We start from the raw sequence: 24,693 nt of genomic DNA on the forward strand, positions 1-24,693 counted from the left end.
CTACTGGCCAGGAATTCATCTCCTACCTCGAAACTGTCTTTGCTATTTCGGAGTATTTTCCCAATTTTTACATTATTGCGGGGCGGGGTGGGGATGGAGAGAGAGAAAGAAAGAATACTACACAGGGTGGGACCTGCCCCTAAAATGAATTTGGGAAGGACTGACATCTTGACCCCATCACAGTGGGGGCGGCCCCTCCCTCCCCTCATTTGTTCCTTCCACAAATATTTCCTGAGCAGCAGACACTGTTCTAAGTCTTGGGATACCTGCTCCCTGGTAGATCACATCCTATTAGGGGGGAGACAGATGACAGCCAAATACATTTGGTATTATTAGACGTACACAAAGGTTTTCCTTTAGGTCTGCATACTTCCCATGAACACTGCACACTTCTGTTTCATGACAGGCCCTCTGACAGGCTGAGTTTTTTTCTTTCTCCTCAATGACAACCACCTTCCCCCAAGACTGGCTTCTGGGGACGGGGGTTGAGGGTAAGACACTCTCTCAATATAGGGTCGGACCTTCCCCATCCATCCCTGGACCTTGTAATTCCAGATCCTTGCAGACAGACAAAATTAAATACCAACCTTAGTGTTAAATACAACCTATGGTGCCTGTCCTGGAGCAGATCTTTGACGACAAAAGTTCCAGACCCCAGCAAGTACATCTGAGGGAGAGAGGAGACAGCATTAGTATACACACTGTGCCTCTGCCCCAGCTTTCAGGCCCGGGGGTGGGGGGTGGGGTGGGTCCGGCTGACTGGTTCTCTCAACATGTCTGACTTCATCTCAGGAGCCCAATGGGAGGCTCAGAAAGATGTTCCCAAAGACAGATACACCTGGACATTAATTCGCAAGCCAGGAGTAAAGTCAGTCTTATGTTCATGTCTCAGACAATTACGTAGCTTTAAAAAAAGAAGGGAAGAATATCCCACGAACTACAACATGGTACTTAACTGTTCCCTGAGATCTGTCCTTGACATCATACACGGACAGCTTGATCTGTGTCATCTGATTGATGAGAGAGTCTTGAAAGAAGGCAATGCTGCTTAGAAATATAGGATCATTGGTTCCCTACAATAGAAAAAAAATAATCAGAACACAGAGTTGCATTTTTCTTAAGGTTGCTTTTTGAAATACACCAACATTCTCAGAAGGAGAAACTAACTAATATCTTACCAGCTTGGATCAACACATTCTTACACCTATGCAGACAAGCCAAACTCTGCTTTCCAAGAAAGACAAAGCCGGTAGGCCCAGATACCATGAAGAGACCACCACACACTGGGCCCACAAGCTCACCCTAAGGGCTCCTCCCCCCAGTAGGAAAGCCTTTCTGTAACTGAAATGAGCTGAATATCCCCATGTGTTCTTATTCTTATGACTTGAGATGTATTTGGATCTACTACTGTAGGCTATTCCTTTAAGCTGAGGCAGATGGAAACATGAAAGAGGAAATGAATGGTAAGAGTTGTTTATTTCTAGAATCCTGGGTTTGGAATAATGGAGGTCTGGCTTTTTTAAGGCTGTCTTTTTCTGAGAATGAGCTGTGAGTCTCTAGATCATAGGTCACTATTTCTTGGCAGCCCAGCCCTGACCTCAAACGCCATTACATTAAACTCGCTTCCTCAGGTGGTGGTTAGTGATCTCAGCCAAGCTGTTAGCGGTTCTTGTCTGTACCTGCAGTTCCAGATCTGATGTCTCGACACCTGATGGACAGTCTTGTCCCGTTCCTCCCCACCCCCACCCTGCCGTGACCTGTTGGGGCCACAGCCCCACCGAACCACTCCATCTGCTGGTTCAGACTCCCTCCGACTCTCCTTCCAAGGAGGCTCCAGACCCAGGCACCTGCTTTGCTGCCCTCTCTGTTGTCTGAACCACCCAGGGACGATTCAACCCTGCAAATTCCGCCTGCAGAGCCTCCCTCTCACGCCCCCTTCTTTCCATCCCTCCCCGCTGCCGGTGAGGCCCCAGGTCACTCCCCCAGGACCTGCCTCAAGCACACCTGTAGACCAGCAGCTATGGCACGGCCAGACCCCCTGCTTCCCTGCACCCCTGCGGTGCCTCGCACACACACGATACAGTATGAACCGCACAGTGAGCGGCCAGGACCCTGTCCCCCAGGCGCTGTCCTGGTCTCTGCTCTCACACGGCCCACTCCGCTCGTCTGCATGGAGCCACGCTCATTTCAGCCTCCTCACCCGCAGCCTGGCAGACTCCCTGAGGGCAGGGGCGGGGGTTCAAGGGCCACCATGGCATCCACAGCTCCCAATGCTGTGCTTCGTGTGTAGGCAGTGCTAGACAAAAGCTTAGAAACTGGAACTGTTGGCTTCAACTTGAAATAAATTTCCAAGGGAATGAGAGGGTCTATCAGGCAAAATATAAAACTTGGAAAGAAGGAGAAATGCAGTTTGCTTGCAGGAGACTGCCAGGGAGGGCAACATTCACACAGAAACTCACATCACCAACAAAATCTTACAGGAGCTCACACCAGCCACCTCCTACACTGAGTTTCATAACTTACATAATGTGCTCAATTATCTAAAGAAACCTGGTAAAATTCCTGAGGTGACTGTGTATCATTTCATTTCATGTAAAGAGTAAATACATAACACACAACTCAAAAAAGGATATAAAAATACAAACCAATAAAAAGTATGGCCAGTAAGAGGGCTGGTTGATAGTTAACATTCTCTAAACTCTGATTAAAGACCACAAGTGTCCAAAAGTAGCAGCCAACTAGAGATGAGAAGGGAGTATGAGGTCTCACCTCTTAAAAAGCAATCAACCTTAGAGGATCACTGTTCAAAAGCAGCCACCCAACAGATAATCAACAACTGTAAAGGATATGGCAAATAAAGGGTTTCTCTGACGGCTCTGTGGTAAAGAGCCCCCTGCCAATGCAGCGTACTTGGGTTCAATCCCTGAGTCAGGAAGATCCCCTGGAGGAGGAAATAGCAACCCACTGCAGTATTCTTGCCTGGAGAATCCCATGGACAGAGGAGCCTGGCGAGCTACAGTCCATGGGGCCATACAGAGTCAGACATGACTGAGCGACTATAAACAACATGGCAAATAAAACTACCACCCTGATGAGTAAGTGTGATGGAAGACACCAATGTGCTGAACATTCGTGAAAGAAGAGCGACGATCTGCAGGAATACAGCAGCGGCTGTGGTGTTCAGGCCGCCGAGCAGACCTCCCACCAGGACCAGAAGCAGTCCTGGAGCCGCCGGCGGCAAGAAGCACCCACCTCGATGATCTCCGTCTGTGCGTGCTTCGTCCAGAAAGCCTGGGGCGGGGTGGTCACGCTCACTGCCACAAAGCTGTTTGGTTTCCGATCTAGTGACGGAGTATGCAGCTCACTACAGGCTACAAAATTAAAACAGAATGGAAATAAAATAAATAAAGTAGAAATGGATCTTAAAAATCAGACTTCAGTTATTTCTCTGTTCCAAACACAACCAAAGAAGGTAAAAGAAGTAAAACCCACACAACGGAATGAGATGATCGCTCCTGACTGTTGTTACAGGGAGGAGACTTTAAATTAGAAATGATCCCTTCTCATTCCTCCCAGCCTTCCCGGCCCTCAGGACAGCAATGCCATAACTGCCAATGGAAGGCTCTCTTTGTCCACGAAATGGATGACACAGGAATGGATGACACAGGAAAGGTCTGACCCATGAAGTTTGACCTTAATAACTAACTGGAGCTAAGCAGCCGCAGAGTCTATGAAATCAAGACCCAGCGACACACACCCGCATCCAGGGTTGCTGCACTCCTAAGCTCACAGGATCCCTGGGTCTGTGTGTGACCTATGTTGGAAGCTAATTAAAATTCTATTGCAAAATAAAGTTTTTTTTCTTTTTAAGAAAATCATTGCTCATTCATTTTCCTTATAAGACTCGTATCAGATGTGAGATTGCTAAACATGTGCCTTTTTAGAACTAAAGACACTTCATAGAACTGTTTCAGTTAGAAAATGTACTGCACCAAGCATTTTGAAATAGATGGTAAGACTCAGATAAGTCAATCATAGAAGGGACCCACAAGAAAAATGATATTTCTTTGAATCTAACGTGCTATCTATTGTATAATGCATTATGAAAGAAAAAAAGGCCCATTGCCATTAACTATGATATGCCATTAACTGTAAGACACTTTCTGACTAAAGAGATACTAAAAGATGAGAAAGATATCCACCTTGTGACTGATGAAATATATGGTAAATCAAAGTCCAAAACTAATAACAAGAACTGGCTTTTCTGGAGAGGCAATGAACATGCCCCAGAGTGCTGAAAGCCTTTGCTTAATTCCCAGAGTTCTGAAACAATTGATTATTTTTATTTTAAATTTTTAATTTTTTATAGAATTTTAAAAGTTACTTTCCATTTAGTTATTACAAAATAATGGCTCTATTTCCCATGATGTACAATACATCCTTGACCCCATGTTATACCCAGTAGTTTCTGCCTCTCAATCCCCTAGCCCTACATGCCCCTTCCTTGCCTTCTCCACTAGAAACCACTAGTTTGTTCTCTATATCTGTGAGTCTATTTTTGTTATATTCACTAGTTTGCTGTATTTTTTAGATTCCATATATAAGTGATCAGCTCAGTTCAGTTGCTCAGTCGTGTCCGACTCTTTGCGACCCCATGAACCGCAGCACGCCAGGCCTCCCTGTCCATCACCAACTCCCGGAGTTTACTCAAACCCATGTCCATTGCATCGGTGACGCCATCCAGCCATCTCATCCTCTGTCGTCCCCTTCTCCTCCAGCTCTCAATCTCTCCCAGCATCAGGGTCTTTTCAAGTGTGTCAGCTCTTCGCATCAGGTGGCCAAAGTACTGGAGTTTCAGCTTCAACATCAGTCCTTCCAATGAACACCCAGGGCTGATCTCCTTTAGGATGGACTGGTTGGATCTCCTTGCAGTCCAAGGTACTCTCAAGAATCTTCTACAACACCACAGTTCAAAAGCATCAATTCTTCGGCACTCAGCTTTCTTCACAGTCCAACTCTCACATCCATACGTGACTACTGGAAAAACCATAGCCTTGACTAGACGGACCTTTGTTGACAAAGTAATGTCTCTGCTTTTTAATATGCTGTCTAGGTTGGTCATAACGTTCCTTCCAAGGAGCAAACGTCTTTTAATTTCATGACTGCAATCACCATCTGCAGTGATTTTGGAGCCCAGAAAAATAAAGTCAGCCACTGTTTCCACTGTTTCCCCATCTATTTGCCATGAAGTGATGGGACCAGATGCCATGATCTCAGTTTTCTAATGTTGAGCTTTAAGCCAACTTTTTTCACTCTCCTCTTTCATCAAGAGGCTTTTTAGTTCTTCTTCACTTTCTGCCATAAGGGTGGTGTCATCTGCATATCTGAGGTTATTGATGTTTCTCCTGGCAATCTTGATTCCAGCTTGTGCTTCCTCCAGCCCAGCGTTTCTCATGATGTACTCTGCATATAAGTTAAACATGCAGGGTGACAATATACAGCCTTGATGTATTCCTTTTCCTATTTGGAACCAGTCTGTTGTTCCATGTCCAGTTCTAACTACTGCTTCCTGAACTGCATACAGGTTTCTCAAGAGGCAGGTCAGGTGGTCTGGTATTCCCATCTCTTTCAGAATTTTCCACAGTTTATTGTGATCCACACAGTCAAAGGCTTTGGCATAGTCAATAAAGCAGAAATAGATGTTCTTCTGGAACTCTCTTGCTTTTTCGATGATCCAGCAGATGTTGGCAATTTGATCTCTGGTTCCTCTGCCTTTTCTAAAACCAGCTTGAACATCTGGAAGTTCACGGTTCACATATTGCTAAAGCCTGGCTTACAGAATTTTGAGCATTACTTTACTAGCGTGTGAGATGAGTGCAATTGTGTGGTAGTTTAAGCATTCTTTGGCATTGCCTTTCTTTGGGATTGGAATGAACACTGAACTTTTCCAGTCCTGTGACCACTGCTAAGTTTTCCAAGTTTGCTGGCATATTGAATGCAGCACTTTCACAGCATCATCTTTTAGGATTTGAAATAGCTCAACTGGAATTCCATCCCCTCCACTAGCTTTGTTGGTAGTGATGCTTCCTAAGGCCCACTTGACTTCACATTCCAGGATGTCCGGCTCTAGGTGAGTGTGAGTGATCACACCTTCGTGATTATCTGGGTCATGAAGATCTTTTTTGTACAGTTCTTCTGTGTATTCTTGCCACCTCTTCTTAATATCTTCTGCTTCTGTTAGGTCCATACCAGTTCTGTCCTTTATTGAGCCTATCTTTGCATGAAATGTTCCTTTGGTATCTTTAATTATCTTGAAGAGATCTCTAGTCTTTTCCACTCTATTATTTTCCTCTATTTCTTTCCATTGATCACTGAGGAAGGCTTTCTTATCTCTCCTGGCTCTTCTTTGGAACTCTGCATTCAAATGGGAATATCTTTCCTTTCCTCCTTTGCTTTTCACTTCTCTTCTTTTCACAGCTATTTATAAGGCCTCCTTAGATAGCCATTTTGCTTTTTGCATTTATTTTTTCTTAGGGATGGTCTTGATTCCTATCTCCTGTACAATGTCACAAACCTCCATCCATAGTTCATCAGGCACTCTATCAGATCTAGTTCCTTAAATCTATTTCTCACTTCCACTGTATAGTCATAAGGGATTTGATTTAGGTCATACCTGAATGGTCTATTGGTTTTCAATTTAAGTCTGAATATAAGTGATATCATACAGTATTTATCTTTCTCTGACTTATTTCACTTAGCATAATGCCCTCCAAGTCTATCTATGTTGCTGCAAAGGACAAACTTTCATCCATTTTTAATGGCTGAGTAATATTCTATTGTTTATATTTCTGTGTGTGTGTGTGTGTGTGTGTATACGTATACTCACATCTATAATATGTACATATACACACATACAACAGATACATACACACACCCTCCACATCTTTATCCATTCATCTGTTGATGGGCACTTAGGTTGTTTCAGCATCTTGGCAACTGAAATAATTGATCTGCACCATTTTTTCACTGCCTTTATGGAGGAGAGGATTTTTAGAGGTCTTTACTCCTGTTCTCATCATTCTCATTTATTTTTCAAACGCTCACTGGTGATTTAAAATTCAGAAACTGATTTTTACTTATGCAAATTAATTTACTTCTGAAAATTGATCTCTTTGTAATATGTTCTCATACGTTTTTATGGATTTTCATTTATTATTGGATATAAGAAGATACAAAGAGCCTAGGTTTTCACTCAATGAGCTCTGACAATCATACACACTCACAAAACAAGATAACTTTCTCCATCAGACAAGAAAGTTCCCCCTCCCACTTCCCAGTCAGTTCCCCTACCTGTGCAACCACTTTCTGATTTTTACCATTTTTGTCTGTCTTTGAATTTCTTGAACATAAATGGAATGTTTTTAAGATTCATCTGTACTGTTTATATACTCATAATTCATTCTTCTTTTTAAAAACTGATGAATCATATTCCATTGTATGAATATACCAAAATTTACTTACCAGTCAGTATGTTAATAGACAGTTGGGTTGTTTGCAGTTTTGAACCATTATAAATAAATGACATCTTTTTGTGAACATGTTTTCTTTTGCATAAGCACTTAGGAGTGGAACTTCTAGGTTGTAGTAGAGAAGAATATGCTTAGCTTTGTAAGAAGCTGACAGATTTCTAAAGTGGCTGCATCATTTTATAATCTCACCGGCATACCAGAGTTCCAGTAGCTCTGAACCCCACCAACATTTGGTGGAGTTAGCCTTTATCTTAGTTGTTCTAAAGAACATGTTTTCATTTGCACTTCTGCGATAACTAATGATGTTAAGCATCTTTTCACCATGTGTTTATTGTTCATTTTTATAACTTCTTTTGTCAAGAGTCTGCTCAAATCTTTTGCTCATTTTTAAACTGATTTTTTTTACTGTCAATTTGTAAGCATTTTATCCTAGATCTGTCCTTTGTTAGGTATATGTGAATATTTTTCTCCAGTTTGTGGTTTATTTGTTCATTTTCTCAAAGATTTCTAGAATTTTTTATTTTAGATTTTTAATTTTAGGGACTAGCAGGCAGAAAAACGTCCCTCCCCTCAAAAAGTACCCACATTCTCATCCCAGGAACTTTTGAAAATATTATAATACAGGCAAAAAGGACTCCATAGATGTAAGTAAGGTCAAGGAATCTTGACATGGAAAGATTACTACAGATTATCTGGATGAGCTTACTCTAATCATATGAGCTCCTAAAAGTACAAGAGGAAGATGGAAGGGTGAGTTACAAAGATGTGAATTTAAAAAAAAAAAGACTGGAGAGGTTCTAAGCATGAAAGACACTCAACCTGCCGTCCGTTGCTGGCTGTGGACAGAGAGGGAGCAGCCACAACCACGGAGCGTGAGTGGCCTTTGTGAGCCGAGGACAGGCCTCGACTGGTAGCTGGGGAAGAAATAGGGACCTCAGTGCTCAAACCACAAGGAATTCATTCTGCCAACAACTTGAATGAATAAGGAGCGACCTCCCCACCTAGAGTCCCCAGGAAGGACTGCAGCCACGCTGATGCTTTGACTTTGGTGTTTATAAGATTAAATAGATACCTGGCTGAGCCCTTTGGTTTCTGACCTAAGGGAAGTAAGATAATAAATTTGGCTCGATTGGAGGTGTTATATCATGGCATTTTGTAACAGCAGCAATAGAAAACTAAAACATGTAGTACTTTCTGCCAAGTAGTCAACCTCTGCCTAACCCGAAGTTGTGGCTGTGAGCTCTTCAGTTTCTTCTCTTCCGGAAGCTTTAAGGTCGTCTTATCTTTTTGAAGCACAACTTTATTTATTTCTGTGTGGCTGAGCAGGGTCTCTGTGGCTGTGTGGGCTTTTCTCTGGCTGCGGAGAGAGCAGGGGCCACTCTTCAGCTGTGGGGCACGGGCATCTCACTGAGGGGGCTTCCCTTGTTGCAGAGCGGGGGCTCCAGGCGTGTGGGCTTCAGCAGCCGCAGCTCCTGGCCCCCGGAGCACAGGCCCAGTGGCCGTGGTGCACGCGCTTAGCTAATCTGCCGTATGTGAGATCTTCCTGGACGAGGGGCTGAACCCATGTCTCCTGCACTGGCAGGGGGATTCTTCACCACTGAGACACCAGGGAAGCCCTGCTGTCTTTTTCAATTCTGTTCTACTTCTTCTATGATGTCTGCCTCCCTATCAGAGATATGACTGTTCCACTGTTCTCCCTCCTTTAAGCCACACCCCACGGAGACCCTGGCCTGGTCTCTCTCGGCCTGCCCCTCTCATCATGTGAGAGCTCTCAAAGCTTTCAAAGCCCAGTGATGGCAGGCAGACTGAGATACAGCAAGTGGCCCGAGGCTGGAAAGACTGATGTCAGCTTAAGGGCTGATAGGCCAACTGCCACTCTCAGAAAATACCTCCCTACAAGTGACATGTTCTCCTGGCCTTGTCCCTATCCAACCTGTCTAAATCTCACCCAAGGTTTAATCACTAGCTCAGTTCCATGACTTCCATGAAGCTTCCTCTCAGTGGCCCACACTCACATCTCCTGTTTATCGCTTACATAACTCCTCTGGCATACTTCCATAGAAACCATTAATCCCTGATGTGTATGCGGTGTCTTTCCAACCAGAGCATCTGTAGTCCCAGCTGAATAAATGCTATTGAGGTAAACTGGTAAAACACATTTCAGGTGTGTATCATTTGACTCATATCCTTAGGATACTATATATCCTAAGGAAAGAATCAACAAAATATGTGAAAGACCCATGTACAAGTATATTCACTGTTTGGTGTTTACGATGGCAGACTGAAAAGACCACAGTGTCCAGCATTAGAGGAGACTGGTTAAAATAAATACAGGATAGCTACCTAGCAGACTCTATGCAGGCATCTAAAATGATGAGGTGGCAGACCACACAGACTAAAATGAAAGGATGCCAGTGACGTCCTGCCACATGAGAAAACCACATTAAGAACACTAGGATGATGGGACTTCCCTAGCGGTACATGGTTGGGACTTTGCCTTCTAATGCAGGGTCAGGGAGCTAAGATTCCCACATGCCTCATGGCCAGAAAACCAAAACACATAAAACAGAAGGAATTAACAAATTAAATAAAGATTTTTTTTTAATGACTTTTAAAAAACACCAGGATGACAATTCTGTAAATAATTCTATCACCTCCGCAACCAGAAATCATAAAAAATTTCTGTATAGCACTCTGTGGGTGTAAAAAAAAATCTGCAAGGATATCTACCAAAATGCTAACTGTGAGTCTCTCCGATAGGGTTTTCTTTCCCTCTAACATTTTCTCTAATAAAGGTTTTTAAATGAGTGCTTTTTAGTTTTAAATTCTGTTTTTAAGATAAAATATCCGACCATTCAATTACCTGGCTCCTACTCCTCACCTTCTGTTTTGTGTGTGTGTGTAGTAAAATTCATTTAACATACAATTCTCCCTCACCTTATTAAGCTGTTTCTTCCTCCGTCTGTCTAATTAATATGACAATATTATTGCCCTTGACTTGTCAGATTCAGAAACGTCCTGATTTCTAGATTTCTATTATAGCGTGAAGATTTTATTTCGATTATATCAACTCTCATTGTCTCTCTATAGTCAGGTTAACTCAACGTTTTCATTACATCCATGTCCTACATTATTAACGCTAAGCAAACACTATTCATTAAGGGTTTCTTTTACTTCTCTCCTGTGCTGGGCTCCGTTCCCTGGATCTTCCTTTTCCTCAGTTTACCCCCTCTTTTGTACAGATTTATTTGTCTATTGCTGGCTGAGCTGGGTCTTCGCTGCTGTGCAGGCTTCTTCTCTGCTTGCAGCGAGCGGGGCTGCCCTCCAGGTGTGGTGTGCGGGCTTCTCATCGCGCAGCACGGGTGCTCGGGCACGCCGGCTTCAGCGGCTGTGACGCAGCTTAGTCACTCCACGACGCAGGCGTCCTTCCCGGACCAGCGATCGGACCTGTGTCCCCTGCACTGGCAGGGGGATTCTTAACCACCGGACGACCAGGGAAGCCCAAGTTCTATTGTTTCTAATCTTTTCTTTCTTTCATGTTGTGAGCCTTCCACAAAGGTCCAGCAATCTATTCTTTCATTCTGCTTTATATCACCTTTGAGGAATAATCTGTATGTAAAACACATCCACTTTAAGTGTAGCACTGAGCTCTGATCAGCGTACACACTCCTAGACCCACCACTACTGTCCAGACAGGGAGCACCTCCATCGCCCCAAAGGGGCTGTGCTCCCTGCCCCGTCGGGCCTCACCTCCCTCCCAGGTAAGCATTAACCTGTGCGCTCACTACAGACTCATCCTTCTGACTGTCACGTAAATGGAATTACACAACACCCGGCCTGTTACGGCTTCTTTCACTTTTCACAATCCTTCTGAGACGCACCCAGGGGTGTATCACGGATTTGGTCCTTTTCTCAGCTGAGCACCCATCCACTGTATGCACATAACATAGTTAATCTTCCAGCTGATGGACGCTGTTTCCAGTGCTGGTTATTATGAGTAAGACTGCAACCAACACACACGCACCCATCCTTGTGAGCACAGCAAACACACATTCGGTTCTAAGAAGGCGGTCTCGGGAGGCTGCGGGGCATGCTGGCCTCGGCAGGCTCCCCGACAGTAACCGGGTGGCCAGCTGCCTGCTTTAGCTGGGCTCCAAAGGCCAGCATTTCTGCTTCTCTGTGGAGGAGTGAGTTCACTTTCACCAGAGACAGCCTCCAGCCTCGAGGAGTAGCCAGGCAGAATCAGGATGGGAAGAGGAGGGTGAGGAGGGCGAGGTGGGCACGCCTCACTCAGCAGCCTTTCGGGGACAGGGCAAGGGGAGGAACACCAGCGAGTGTTGGGCCCACGGTGAGCCATGCTGCCCGACTCGGGCACGCGCTCACTGATGCTCAGGAGAGGGCGGCACACGGGCGGCAGCGCCTCTGCTCGTGGGGCAAGGGTCAGGGAAGGAGAACCACGCGGCCCTGGGCCCCATGTCCTCACCCGTCCTCCGCTCCCCCGGAGGCTGACTTTGCATCTCTGGGGGCCCCTCTCCTGCCCGCTCCCCACCACTGGCCTGGATGGAGCACACGCAGAGGGGAGGGCGCCCCACGTCAGGCAGCCCGAGGTCCCTTGCACCCGCAGGAGGCCCCCCCCCCGGCCTCTCGGCCTCCCCCTCCCAGCAGCACGTCGGCAGCCGTGCTGGCAGAGGCAGGACCTCTGTGCAAACCCCTGCCAGCTGTGGCGCTTCTGCTTTTGTCCTCCAGCTACACGTTATTAACACAAGAAATTAAAGACACCCACCTAAGCTGAATTCTAAAATGGGCTCATCCGGATCTTGCACATTTCCTGGATAAAAAGAAATGACAGAAAAAAATCAGCCTTAATCAACTTTTCTCTGCTTTCAGATTTGATGCAAAAAACCCCATCACCAGTGGCGACACAGTATGCGTACATCAAACCAGCAAGCTCTAGAACTTACAGTGATATATTGATGTCAATCACTCCTCAATAAAATGGGATGGGGGGGGACCCAACACTCTGCCTTCCATTCTCTCCCAAACTGTTTTATGAGGTGATTTGCGATTCCTAAGAAGTCGTGGACCCTGAGACTAAACCCCCTCCCCCGGGCCTGTACATCCACAACGCGAAGGGCTTTTATTGCTGTCTGGGCACCTGTCACACAGGCACTGCGGACACTCCCGCCTTACCTACTGGCCAGCGAGCTCTGGAGGTGCCCACGCAACCTGGAGAGCCCCCGGCGGGCAGGTTCCAGGGGATGCTGGTCCCAGGAAGAGGGCTGACTTTCCCTATTCCAGTCCAAACGGGGGGCTGCCAGGCCCAGCACCCCAGCACTGCCACCGTGAGGGCCCGCAGGCAGCCTGCTGAGGCTCACCTGCCAGAGAGAGGCCCAGCATGTCGCCCGCCACGTCGATGGTGGAAGCCCGCTGCATCGCGCGGGCCCGGGCGCCATGGCGAGGGCTGTGCTCTCTTGCTGTCATGATGTCATTGGTGAGGATGACTTCCCGTTCCTGGGTCAGACCACGCCGGAGTCCCCAGAAGCCCCGTCACCACGCCCTCGTCCCCTAAGGCGGCAGCTGTCCTGAGAAACAGGAACAAACACTGGTTTAAAACAAACAGAGAAACTCAAAATATGGTGACAGGGCACGTGACCTACCCAGGCAAGATCGGGGGAGCCACGGTCCCTGGCAGGTGAGGAGGGGAGAGGCTGACGATCCAGGTCCTGTCTAGTCACCTCCTCCCCTGCTCTCACCCACGGGACTCCATACAGAGATCACGGTCTCTTCCACAGAGACGTACCACGTTAAATGACGGCTCAAACATAATCATAAACCATGGCTGGAGTTTGCTTTATTGTGATTTCCCACTGACAAATCTCAGAGGAACTTTAAAATGATAAATCAGCTCACTACCATCCCTGTCCGAAGGATAAGAGGTGGGGGAAGAGGTCTGCCGCCCACTGGCCGAAACAGCACAGCAGAACAGCGGGGACAACGGTGCGTCGACGGGAGCTACAGGAACGTCATGAGGGTCACTCGGGCGTTCTTTTCCGTAATGCACGACAATCTGCGCCTCCGGGGACAGTGCTGGGCTGCGCGGATGGGGTCTCTGGGCAAAGAGCCGCCACAGGCTGAGCTGCCCAGACGCTCTGGCCAGCATGGAGCTCACACTCTGCTCTAAGGAGTGGCGTACTCGGCAAGGAATGAGTTTCAAATTCTTCCAACCCTTTATGCTGCCGTTCCTGCTATCTCTAGAAGGAACCAACCTTTAGAAGTTCAAATAGTCATATCAGGCAATAAGGCTGGTTTACAACATCCCCTCGGAGAATGGAAGAAGACAGCAGAGGAGAAGGTCGGGGAGATTGCCTGCCTCCCCACAAATACATCAATAACTCATCAAAATATGGACCAGCTCCTACAGAGCAACCTCTAAACAACAGCAGAAGACTCCAGGCCTCAAAAAAGAAATCAAGCCAAAATTGTAAAGCAATCATCAATTAAAAATAAATAAATATAACCTTAAAAAAATCCCCTCAAAGGTCCCCATATATCCAGACACCCCGTCTTCTCAAAGGGTGTGAACACCTTTGCATTTGCAGGGCCTGAGTTCCCGCTCTTGGGTTAATTCACCCGGCAACTTACTGGACATGTTTGTCCTTGGGCCAGTGGAGACACGCGGCATCTCTTCACAGAAGCACATCCAAATCCATCATCTAAAAATAGAAAAGTGTAAACTTAACAAGCTGAGCAGACATGAAGTTCTCGGGAATGCTTATTATAACATGTATGTTATTATCTTCATGCCTAAAAACGGGGGGAGCCCAGCACTACTATATGCTCCTTTGTGCTCCATACACCAATCTTAACATTTAACTCAAAAACAGATGTTCTGCTCAAAGCCCCAAAGAATGAGAAACAGTCAGTGCTCATTCCTATGCCCCCTCCTGTGGTGACAGAGGGGAAGGGGGGGTGCCAGCCCTGGAGGGCCTGCTGGGGAGCTGGGGTGTGGCCCCCGGAAAGGAGGAGACAAGAGGCTGAGTCCCAGGCTTCCTGCTACAAACGTCAGGCTCTGGGAGAAGCTGGGCACCTCGGAGCCTCTGCTCCCTGTGACTAAGACGAGGGGGGCTGTACCCGCCTCGCGGGGCGGCAGTGAGGAACATGTGCGAGGACGGCAGTGGGCAATGAAAAGGCGCTGCTGCCCGGCCCCGAGCCTCCCCGAGCACAACACTCGGGCCCAGCGCGGCGCAGCACCGCCAGGGCCGTCGGGCAGGCCTCAGGGTCCAGCGTGAGCACCTGGAACTGCCGGGGGCCTGGGGCGTGCAGCCCTCAGGCAAACCCAGTCTCCCCTGCGGGCTGCGTTCCTCCCCGCCCCCTCCACGGGGCATCCGGGGACCTTGGGCCTGGGCACACCAGAGCAGGGCAGTGGCCTGGCGGGGGACACCCCAGAGAAGTCACCAAGGGGAAGGCTCAACAGTGCGCTGACATCAAAAGGCACCAGGCCAAAGCTACGCTGTGACAGTGGGGCAGGTGCAGAAAGAGCCTGCAGTACTAAGACCTGTATTTTACAATAACACTGACACAAACTGACCAAGGAAAAACTCACTGTAAATCAAGTGGCAAAAGGTATGAGTTCATAAAAGAGGGATACTCACAGAAAATACTTTGGAAAAGTGACCAAACGCAATCATAATAATGAAAGAATGCTAAGTACACCTAGAGTTATCTAAACTAGGCTCCTTAAAGAGGTTTTGCCTGTTCTTCTAATGAGAATATGCTTTGCCTGCTGACCTCGGGGAAACTCGACCGGGTTCTCCTATACTACTGACAACATTCTGGAAAGGTTTGAATACTCTAGAAAGCAATCTGACATTATTTATCAAAATCTGTAAACAATACAAAATTCTCACCAAGGGTCCAGAGATGGTTATCATTTGTAACGATAAATACAGGGAGCAATCTAAATGCCCAGCTACAGGTAAGTGCATTTCGGACCATCTGTAAGACACACTACTACCTGGCTGCTAAAATGATTACAATAAAGGCAACATATACACAAAAAGTTCTTCAGCCTCATTAGTCATCAGGAGAACACTAACGGTAACCATGAGATGCCTCTGTGCACCCACAAGAACAGCTAGCCTGGGACAGACAGGCAGCGCCAAGAGCTGGCAAGGATGTGGGATGAACAGGGATGAAGGGTGGGATGACACCCTGCTGCTGGGGAGTAAGACGGCCCAGCCGCACCGGGAAGCCCGCGGGGTCGCCCCACACTGAACACGCAACTCAGGAGCAACTGCTCACAGAAACGCACACTTAGGTTCACCAAAACGTGTGTAAAGAACACTTAAAGCAGGGACATCTATAATATTCAAAAACTAGAGGGGCTTCCCCGGTGGTGCAGTGGGTAAGGGCTCGATCCCCGGTCGGGGAAGATTCCACATGCCTCAGAGCAACTACGCCTGCGCACCACACCCAGAATCCGCGTGACGCGATGAAGATCCCACACATCACGACTGAGACCTGACGCAAATAAACTAATTAAAAGTAGAGCATACGGATGTTTCTATATCAAAAAACCAGAAACAATCCAAGTGTCCATCAACAGCAGAACGGACAAAACAACACAGATGACTCTAGGAACAACGTCAAGGGGAAAGCCAGACCCACGCAAGTGCGTTCGAGGCAACCCCGGCTCGATGAAGTTCAAGCACTGGCCGAGCGAGCGTGCGGTGTGCGAGGTCAGGACAGCGGCATCAGTATCTCTGAGCGGCAGAGCTGGCCGCGGAGGGCGTCAGAGGCTGCTGGGGGTGCCCTCTGGAGTGCTCTGGCTCCTGCTGGAGGGGATGGTTCTTGGACTGGATTTACTGTGGGAAAATTCACCAAGCTGTACGTGAATGGTCTTTACACCCAATAAAAAGGCTGATTCTTTTAATGACTGTAATAAAAACAACACAGCATGGAGAGTGTTTATGTCAGCTCTGCATCTTGTATGTTTTCATGGGATGTTCTACCTGTGCTCCGGCCAAAGATGTTTAAAAAGAAGGGCCCAGAGGGACAGAGCCAGTCAGGGACCACATCACAGCGATGGCCATGTCTGGGGGCATCCTAGAAGCATTTTCTTTCTCAGCTTACTGCCATCCTCGTGAATCACTGAGAACTGCACCCCACACTGGCCAGAGGCAGAGGAGGTACCCAGAAATCCCCTTACTCCGCCCGGCTGCCAGCGCAGTGCGTTAGCTGCGTCACCCCCTTCATTATCAGGACAGGGGAGACAGGCCACCGAACAGAGGACAACACCTGCACCCCGACGTCCTGCCACCCAGGAAGGTTCCTCAACCACCCTAGCCCCGCCTCTTGCAGGGTGCCCACCCCACCCACCCTCCCGCCCCATCCCCTGGAGGGTGGCAGATACCAGAGGCCCTGTGAGACTCTGGGGACAGCTTAAAGAGGAACATCTATAGGCTAATTTTACACTTGACAGAGTGAACGGATCAGAGAAGCTTTTAGGTCAAAGGGATCTCAGAAGCCGCTTCATGGTTTTGGGGGGGCATCTAATTAAGACCGGCAATTTAAGTCATCGAGACCCAGAACACGAAGCTAATTTGCACAGCTAAACTCAACTTCCCTTATTAATCTCATTAACTTAAGGTAATTCACCTAGGATCTGATATTCCCAAGGTCCCTGGTTTTCCTCCTAGCCCCATTTGAAGACCAGCACTCATTAGCAAGAAAAACGACATTTAAAGAGGACAGCGAGGGCGGGGGAATTGTTTAGAAGGACGTGAATTTTTAGGAAAGAAGCAAGAACTCCTGAAACTAACTGTCTCGGCTCCTCACTCTGTGAGGATGTGTAACCTCCTCCATCAAAGGTCCCTTCCACCACTGGGGGCAGGAGACGTGGCCAAGGACGGGGAGGACCCATGGCTCACACAGCTCTGCTTCTGGGGGAGCTGGTCTTGGGAAGGCCTCCCCGCCCCTCCCCTCATAGAGCAAGGCCTGGGAAGGGTCTGGAGGCCCCTCTGGCTCAGGAACCTCTACTGAGCAGGAGCTGAAGGGGAGGACGGCCCCACGGCATCTGTCAGAACACCAAGTGGGGGGCCGGGGTGGGGTAGGGTCTTCTCAAAGTCATCTTAAAAATTTAGCAGTTGCATGGATGTGGTCAGAGAAACCCAGGCAGGGTGACTTCCTCAAGGTCACATGGAGGTAAAGGATGAATGACCAGCCTCAACCCAAAGCAAGAGGCCCCGAGACCACCTGGGGCCACTCCCTCTCCAATCCCAACCCTCTGCACTCAATCGCTGTCGCCACAGGCAGCAAACCTCCCTGGCACTGTGCTCTCCAAGAGGGAAGGCCAGGGAAGGCCTGATGAGTCAGCACAGCCCCTGAGGAGGAGGCTGGCTAGGGAATCAGAAAGAGGAAGTGCTCTCTCTCACATCCCCATCCAGGATGGATGAGGTGTCACACAGCTCACAGGTAGGAAAATTACTGCTTGTAACCCAAGAAGGGACAGCTGCCCCTTCTGCATGAAGCCTCCCCTGCAGCCAACAGCCTGTCTGCAGCAGAACAGGACCCTGTGGGCCCCTCCTGGGTGAAAGTCCTTCCTGTGTCCCCTGTCTCTTGGTTGTAGGAAAATAGGCTTCATTCAGCTTCCGTGACCTTCCCTGAGTTCCAAAGGACAGATTCAAAAGTTGCTCATCAGAGAGGGGATACAAAAAACGGGGTGGAACAGTCAAGAAACAACAGTGTAGCCTTGGGGCAGGGTCCTGATCCCCCTCAAGGAATATATTTAACAAAATTTTCTTCTGTAGGAACCAGGGCCCTCACCCAAGGGGAGGACTTCAGGCTGAGCACCAGACTCCTGGAGCACTGCTCCAATATCTCACCATCAGCCAATCAGAAGAAAGTCTGCACACAGTGGAAGATAATGAATGACCTCCTCCCCACCCCCTCAATGATTCTCGCTTTAAAAATGATCACAGTCAAGCAGAATCTTGGTAGTTAGGGCTTCCATTGTGGCTCAGCTGGTTGCAATGTGGGAGACCTGGGTTTGATCCCTGAGTTGGGAAGATCCCCTGGAGAAGGGAAAGGCTACCCACCAGTATTCTGGCCTAGAGAATTCTGTATATAGTCCATGGACTATAGGATTGTATAGTCCATGAGGTCGCAAAGAGTCGGACATGTCTGAGTGACTTTCACTTCACTTTCACTATGAACCTGAGTTTGCCATCTCCCCCCAGGTTGCCAGCCTGCTAAATAAAGCAGCCTTTCCATTCCCACTAGCACTTGTCTCTCAAGTATTGGCTTTCAGGTGTCAAGCAGCTGAACCTGGTGACGCTTCCTTCACAGAGGCTCCCTAATCCACCAGCCAGTCTGCACATCGGGATGATCCACTTCCTATGTGATGGTGGGATGACCAGCTGGGCACCTGTATCCCGTGAAGGTCAGACCTCAAGTCCTTGCTTCCTCCATATCCTCCTGGGTGCGGAGTTCAAGCCTAAACACAGACCGGGGGTCTAACAAGCACCTGCTGAGTAAGAAAACACCAAGGCCTGAGACGGACCTCACCCGCCTGCAGGTCCCTCCAGCCCCTTCGCAGGGGCAGAGAGAGCCGGGTGACCCGTGCAGAAAGGACACGCACCAGCTCAGAGGCAGATGGCGAAGTGGTCATGGGATCCTCACTTCCCTGGACTCCCGGCTACACACAGGTGCCTGGTGGGCAGTTCTACACCCAGGGAAGGTGGGGTCACTGGATGGAAGGAAACTAGGTCCCCGCGACCGCGGAGCAGGAGCAGAGCCCTCCCCCTCCCCACCCCGAGCCTCACCTGAGTAAGGACCCTTAACACACAGGCAGTCTCCTGCGCTGCAGGCAGCTTCTTTACCTTCTGAGCCAAATGTGCGTCCTTCCCACAAAAGGCCAGGAAGGCCGCCTGAGGCAAAGGCTCCGGGAGTGACCGGGCAGGTAGGGCCGGAAGGCCCAGGGACTGGGACCAGAGCGGGGCCCCTGGGAGGCTCTAAGCAGGCACACAGGCAAGCCTGAGGCCTGGCCCCTGTGCTCTGGCCTCGACTCCGCCAGCCCCAGACACTGCAGTCCACCAGGTCCACCAGGTTCTTCCAGGACCTGGAAGCCTGGGTCAACCGGCAGAGGCCCAGGGCCGGGCCATGCGCCCAAGACCTGCTCGCTTAGTGTTACTCCAGACCCCTCCTCCTGCGAGAGTGACAGAGCTTCTCCCAGCCTTGCTTTCACCATCAGTAAATCAGGAACAGCAACACGGCGGGATGCCCCGAGGAGCAGCACGTGTGTGAAGAATCCCGGGACAGCCCACAGAGCCCGAGCCTCCATGTGACACCTGCATTCCTCCCCCAGGCGTTCCCTAATCTTCCGCACGTCCGGTCTGCTCCGCACTCGTCCTGGGGCATCTATGAGCCGAAAAGGCCTTCCCTCCAGCTCAGTCTGAACTCCCCAGCCTCCCTGGTTCTCCAGCCACAACTCTGCCCCCAGGTCCATGAAACTCTGCTGTGCTTCAGCTCAGAGTGATCACAGTTTCAAACGGTATCACACAAATTCAGGCCTAACAGCTGCTGTTGGGAAGGAATTGGTGAATGGAGGACTGTTCTCAGAGGTGGTGGGGCTTGGTGGGGGAGGCCTGGCTCTGCTGTCAGACCTGGTCAGCCACTGGGAGCCATGGCATCTCTACAAGCCACCTTCCTTTAAGATGAGGATATGACTGCTAGCGGGAGGAATCCATGCCCCTCTCCCCCATCATAGGGGAGGGTTGAAGGAGACCCCACCCCAGCCCTAGGACTGGACAGCCTTGGATCCTATTCTCCAGGGGGTGGCCCCACGGTCCCTTTGTGCTGGAGAAAGCCTGTAGGGAGGCCGCCTCCTCCTTCCCCTTCGGAGCAGGGACCCGGATCTCTCCTACTTTCTGCTCCAGCCTCTGTGCGGAGCAGGGGAGCGGGGAGGGGGTGGGCTCAGGCTTTGACTGGGGCCCTAAGAACAAGGCCGAGCACATGAGTGAGTTTCAAAACAATAGTTTGGGGCTGCTGGTATTTAAACGCTGGAAAGTGACGTGTCTCAGAAAGGCAAGCACAGGGAAACAAGAAATGTGCTGTAGTTGGTGGACATTCTCACCTACAGACCCAAACAAACCGACCTGGGGCCCCATGGGGCCTGCGCTCACTCAGCAGGGGACAGTCGATCCCCTCCTGTGTCTGCCCATTTCCCCAAGGCCTGCTCACTGACAGGGACACTGAACAGACAGCGTGGCGTAAGTTCACCCACCTTAATTAACTGACCTGCTCATTAGTTCAAGAACATGGCAGCTGACAGGATCCAGCGCCTTAACCTACATTCAAATGTGCATCTCTGGACTCCAGTGAGAAGACTGAGGCTCTGGGTGGGCCGTGGATATTCCTCTAAATCAGGGTCCCCAACCTCAGGAGTCTGATGCCTGATGATCTGCGGTGGAGCCGATGTAACAACAACAGAAATAAAGTGCACAGTAAGTGGAGCACACCTGAATCATCCCAGAACCATCCCCTACCCCACACTGTTCCATGGAAAATGTCTCCCATGGAACCGATCCCTGGTGCCAAACGGGCTGGTGACTGCCACTCTGAAGGACTGGCTGTGTGTGTGGGTGTGTGTGGCTGTGTGTGGGGGAGTGCCCTGAGCAGGACAAGCCCAGGCCCTTCCAGTCCCTGCTCCCCACCCCGCATCACCCGGCCCCTCAATTCTCCCACCTCGGTCAGCACAGCTCCATCCTTCCACCAGCTCCAGCCAAGACACAGATCAGTGTGGGCGCCTGGCCGCCTCTTCCTCTCACGCCTACACCCCGCCCATCAGTGACTCGTGCCAGCTGCATCCTCCCCAGAGGTCCAGACGTCAGCGCGCCTCAGCACATCTGCCCCGCGGCCCTGGCTTGACAGCCCCCTGCAGCCCCTTCTGTCCCCACGAGCACGTGGCCCCTCCCACCCTCTGCCTGTGGCCTGTGGCCTCCTGGCTCTATACGTCCTGGTCAGCTGTCCTCTGTAAGGCCGCTCTTTCTTGGGCAACAGGGCAGCTCCCTCGTCTCCTGTGAATCCTCCTACAAACCAGCTCCTGCAGGGGGCCTCGGGGACAGCCCGCGTTAAGGGTGCAGCTCAGCCCCAGTGACCCGCCTGCAAACCACGAGCCTCCAAGGGACTTTCTGCAGGAACTCACCTGAAACTAAGCTGCTGTGAATAAAGGGCTGACGCGTGCTTATGCTGAGCACCGCAGGCCTGGGTGCTCACATCGAGATGGGAGAGGAGACATGGTTTCACAGCAAGCTCACGGCTCGTGGGGGCAGCACCAGCAGCCGCGGTGGCCCCTCTGCCCCGACGAGCGCCCCCTCCTCCGACCCTCACTCCAGCCGCGTCCCTCAGGCACCGCCCCGCTCCGGCTTCTCCACCTCACAGGGTTCCTTCTCTGTAAACCAACCATCTCGTCAGCAACACCACATGGGCCAGGTCTCGGGGACCCAGAGATGAACAGGAGGAGCCCTCAGAAAACGAATCACAGAGAACACGAGTGGTGGACAATCTGAGGGCCACGCTGGTGGGACGTCTTCCAAGACCTTCCCTGGGTTGTTTCCCCGGTTCCAGCAGGGGCACCGTGGGTGCTGAACCAGGGAGGAGCTGACCCCGTGTCCGTCTCTCCCCTCACCCCACGCCCCAGGCTCCACGTGCCGTCCGATTATACATCAGCTCCCCAGGACACCGAGGACAAAGACAGCGCGGCTCCAAGCACACAGGCCACCGCAAGAGCTGCCGTCGGTGCTGGGGACAAGTCACTCCTCTCTCCCGAGAAGGTCCCCGACTGCAACCAGCCTCACGGCCTGCTCCTGTCACCTGGGCCACTCGAAGCCCTCACGTAATTAAATGAAAGCCTGTTTCTGTGCTGGCCTCTCGGCAAGACCACAGAAATCCCCAAATGCACATGTTCAGCATGGAAGAAACCATCCGGTATTTATTGATTCCCGTGTGCGTGAAGACACGCGTCTCCCAGGGGCCAGAGAGGGGCGGACCACGGCTTCCCTGGGACCCGGAGCTCAGCCTGTCTGCAGCCAATGAAGGCAGGTGTCATCACAGATCCAAGGCCCCACCCCCAGGCACTCACTCAAAGCTCGGTTCTAGACACAGCCGGCAGGGAATCTGGCTCCCAGCGCTGGACTGCCCTGTTCTCTGCCTGAGACGCTTTCTCTTCTCTCTTTCCACCCAAACCCAAGGCTGCAGGGTCTGGCCTGTGCCTGTCTCTGCCTCCCCCCAGAACTGGCCACCAGGAGGCTGGGCCTGACTCCCTCCAGCCGCCATGGCAGAAACCACCCCGACCCTGTTCCTGTGCTCCTCCCCTGCGGGAGAGGTCGGTGCTCTCAGTGAAGAGTGCCAACGTGGGTGTGGTTGCAGCTGCTCAAGGCTCCTGGGGGCCAGAGTGCGCGGAGCGGGTGCCCTCCCAGGGCGGGGGCCCACACCCCAGCTGCAGCAGCGCCCTCTGCTCGCTGACGCGGCTTCCCCTCCCCCTGTCACTGGCCCGAAAACCACACTTGACAGCAGGGCCTTGTGTTGCAAGTTGGAGGATCTCATGCCAGTGCGTTTAAGCAGAAAAGGCGCATCTTCATAAAGATTCTGGGCTGACCTACAAACCCTGGGCAGGAAAACGGCTGAGCTGGCCTGTGGGGCCCACGTCGGCAGGACGGACAACCCTTCTCAGCTCTCTCCTCCCCCACCTCGCCCCCCGTGTTATCCGCCCCCGCTGCTGACGACCCAGTGCACGTGGGGCGGCTGACAGTCCCCACTTGTTAATTCATCTTTAACTGGAGGATAACTGCTTTACAATATTGTGTTGGTTTCTGCCATACATCAACTTGAATCAGCCAAAGGTATACACGTGTTTACACATGTATACCTCCCTCTGACAGCCCCTACCTTCAACTCTCTGGCTGGAGCCACCAAACAGGTCAAACACAAGGATTCTCCCGGAGTCCCCACCCCAGCTCTCTCCCAGGGCAGGTGACCCGAAGGCCTCACTGGGGGCTGGTGCCCCCTGGCTGGAGGGGACACGCCGCAGCACTGATACCTGAGCCTGTGGGGGGTTCCCACTCAGAGGCGGGAGGGGGGCTGGACCAAACAGTCTCAAGTCACAGCCGAACAGAGAGACCCTACAGCAAGTGCTTCTTAACCTTCAAAGGGAAAAGTCAAGGAACTCACAGTGTTCGTTGTCTTTTACACTATTTTATTTTAAATGGATAACATAAATATGAATTAGGTATAAACGCTTTTCTTGGAACTCTTAAACTAAAGCTAAAAGGGATTCACAAATTAATAACAGAACCCCAATACAAACTCAAGTGTACCTTAATTTAATGTGATAGGTGGGGCTGCTATACAAAAACCATCACCCAGATAAGACCGTGACTCTGGAAGGACTATCCTGCCATACCTTCCACTCCATTCCTGCCTGGCCGGAGGCCTGGAATGCCTGCAATGGCTACTGAGATTTCCCCAGCAGCTGGCTGGTCACAGTAACGGCGGCCTGCAGCCACAGTCCCCCAAAAGGAAGCTGTCGAGCTGGGCAGAGGGCGGGGATGGGGCCACACTCCCTGGACTGTGCGTGGGGACCCAGGGATGGCGGAGCACCCCAAGATACTGTTTCGCTCTCTTACATGAAATCAAGAGAGCTGCAGAGAAAAGTGCAACACACGGCTTGAGGCTTCTGTGTAAGAACGAGTGCCCAGCACCACCCTTGGGGCCCCGTGGTGGGAGCAAGCAGGGTGGCGTGGGACGGGGCACGCTTTGCATAGGGCGGCCGACTGTCCCACCCGCCGCGCCCAAGTCAGGCTCCCCCGAGACTTGGTATCTGCTGCCCGATTCTCACAAAAGGCCAAGCTTCTCGTTACATTTTCAACACGTGCGAGGATTCAAGAGAGGAGACGACCACGGCCTGCCAGCCCAGAGTGCACCCCCCCACCGGCTGCTCACCCGCCTCACCTGGGCTCCATGGGAAGAAAACGCCTGTGCAGGCGGCCATGCTCGCTGCCTGGCGGCGTGTGGCAGACAGGACCCAGGCTCCCGGGGCCACGAGCTACAGAGGGAAGCCAAGACCAGAAGGTGGGTCTTTCCCGTCCAGTCTCTCTTCCAAAAGCAA

At 50.5% G+C, this 24,693-nt stretch overlaps 1 protein-coding gene across 10 annotated transcripts in view; it reads right to left on the bottom strand.

Moving 5' to 3' along the window:
- The window catches only part of INPP4A (inositol polyphosphate-4-phosphatase type I A), a 121,549-nt gene that overhangs the window by 42,825 nt on the left and 54,031 nt on the right, over positions 1–24,693 (bottom strand). For 9 of the 10 annotated variants that reach the window (XM_043918653.1, XM_043918654.1, XM_043918648.1 and 6 more), the window contains exons 2-7: positions 14,172–14,242; positions 12,905–13,111; positions 12,313–12,357; positions 3,253–3,371; positions 957–1,073; positions 588–667 (exon numbers count right to left, since the gene is read on the bottom strand). In XM_043918653.1, the coding sequence (XP_043774588.1) occupies positions 588–667; positions 957–1,073; positions 3,253–3,371; positions 12,313–12,357; positions 12,905–13,010 (467 nt within the window). In that variant the 5' untranslated portion in view covers positions 13,011–13,111; positions 14,172–14,242. Of the gene's footprint in view, positions 1–587; positions 668–956; positions 1,074–3,252; positions 3,372–12,312; positions 12,358–12,904; positions 13,112–14,171; positions 14,243–20,825; positions 20,972–24,693 lie in introns of those variants that run through there. The other variant, XM_043918645.1, reaches the window with a different exon arrangement.

Source organism: Cervus elaphus, chromosome 11 (genome assembly GCF_910594005.1).
Source record: "Cervus elaphus chromosome 11, mCerEla1.1, whole genome shotgun sequence".
Lineage (NCBI taxonomy): Eukaryota > Metazoa > Chordata > Mammalia > Artiodactyla > Cervidae > Cervus > Cervus elaphus.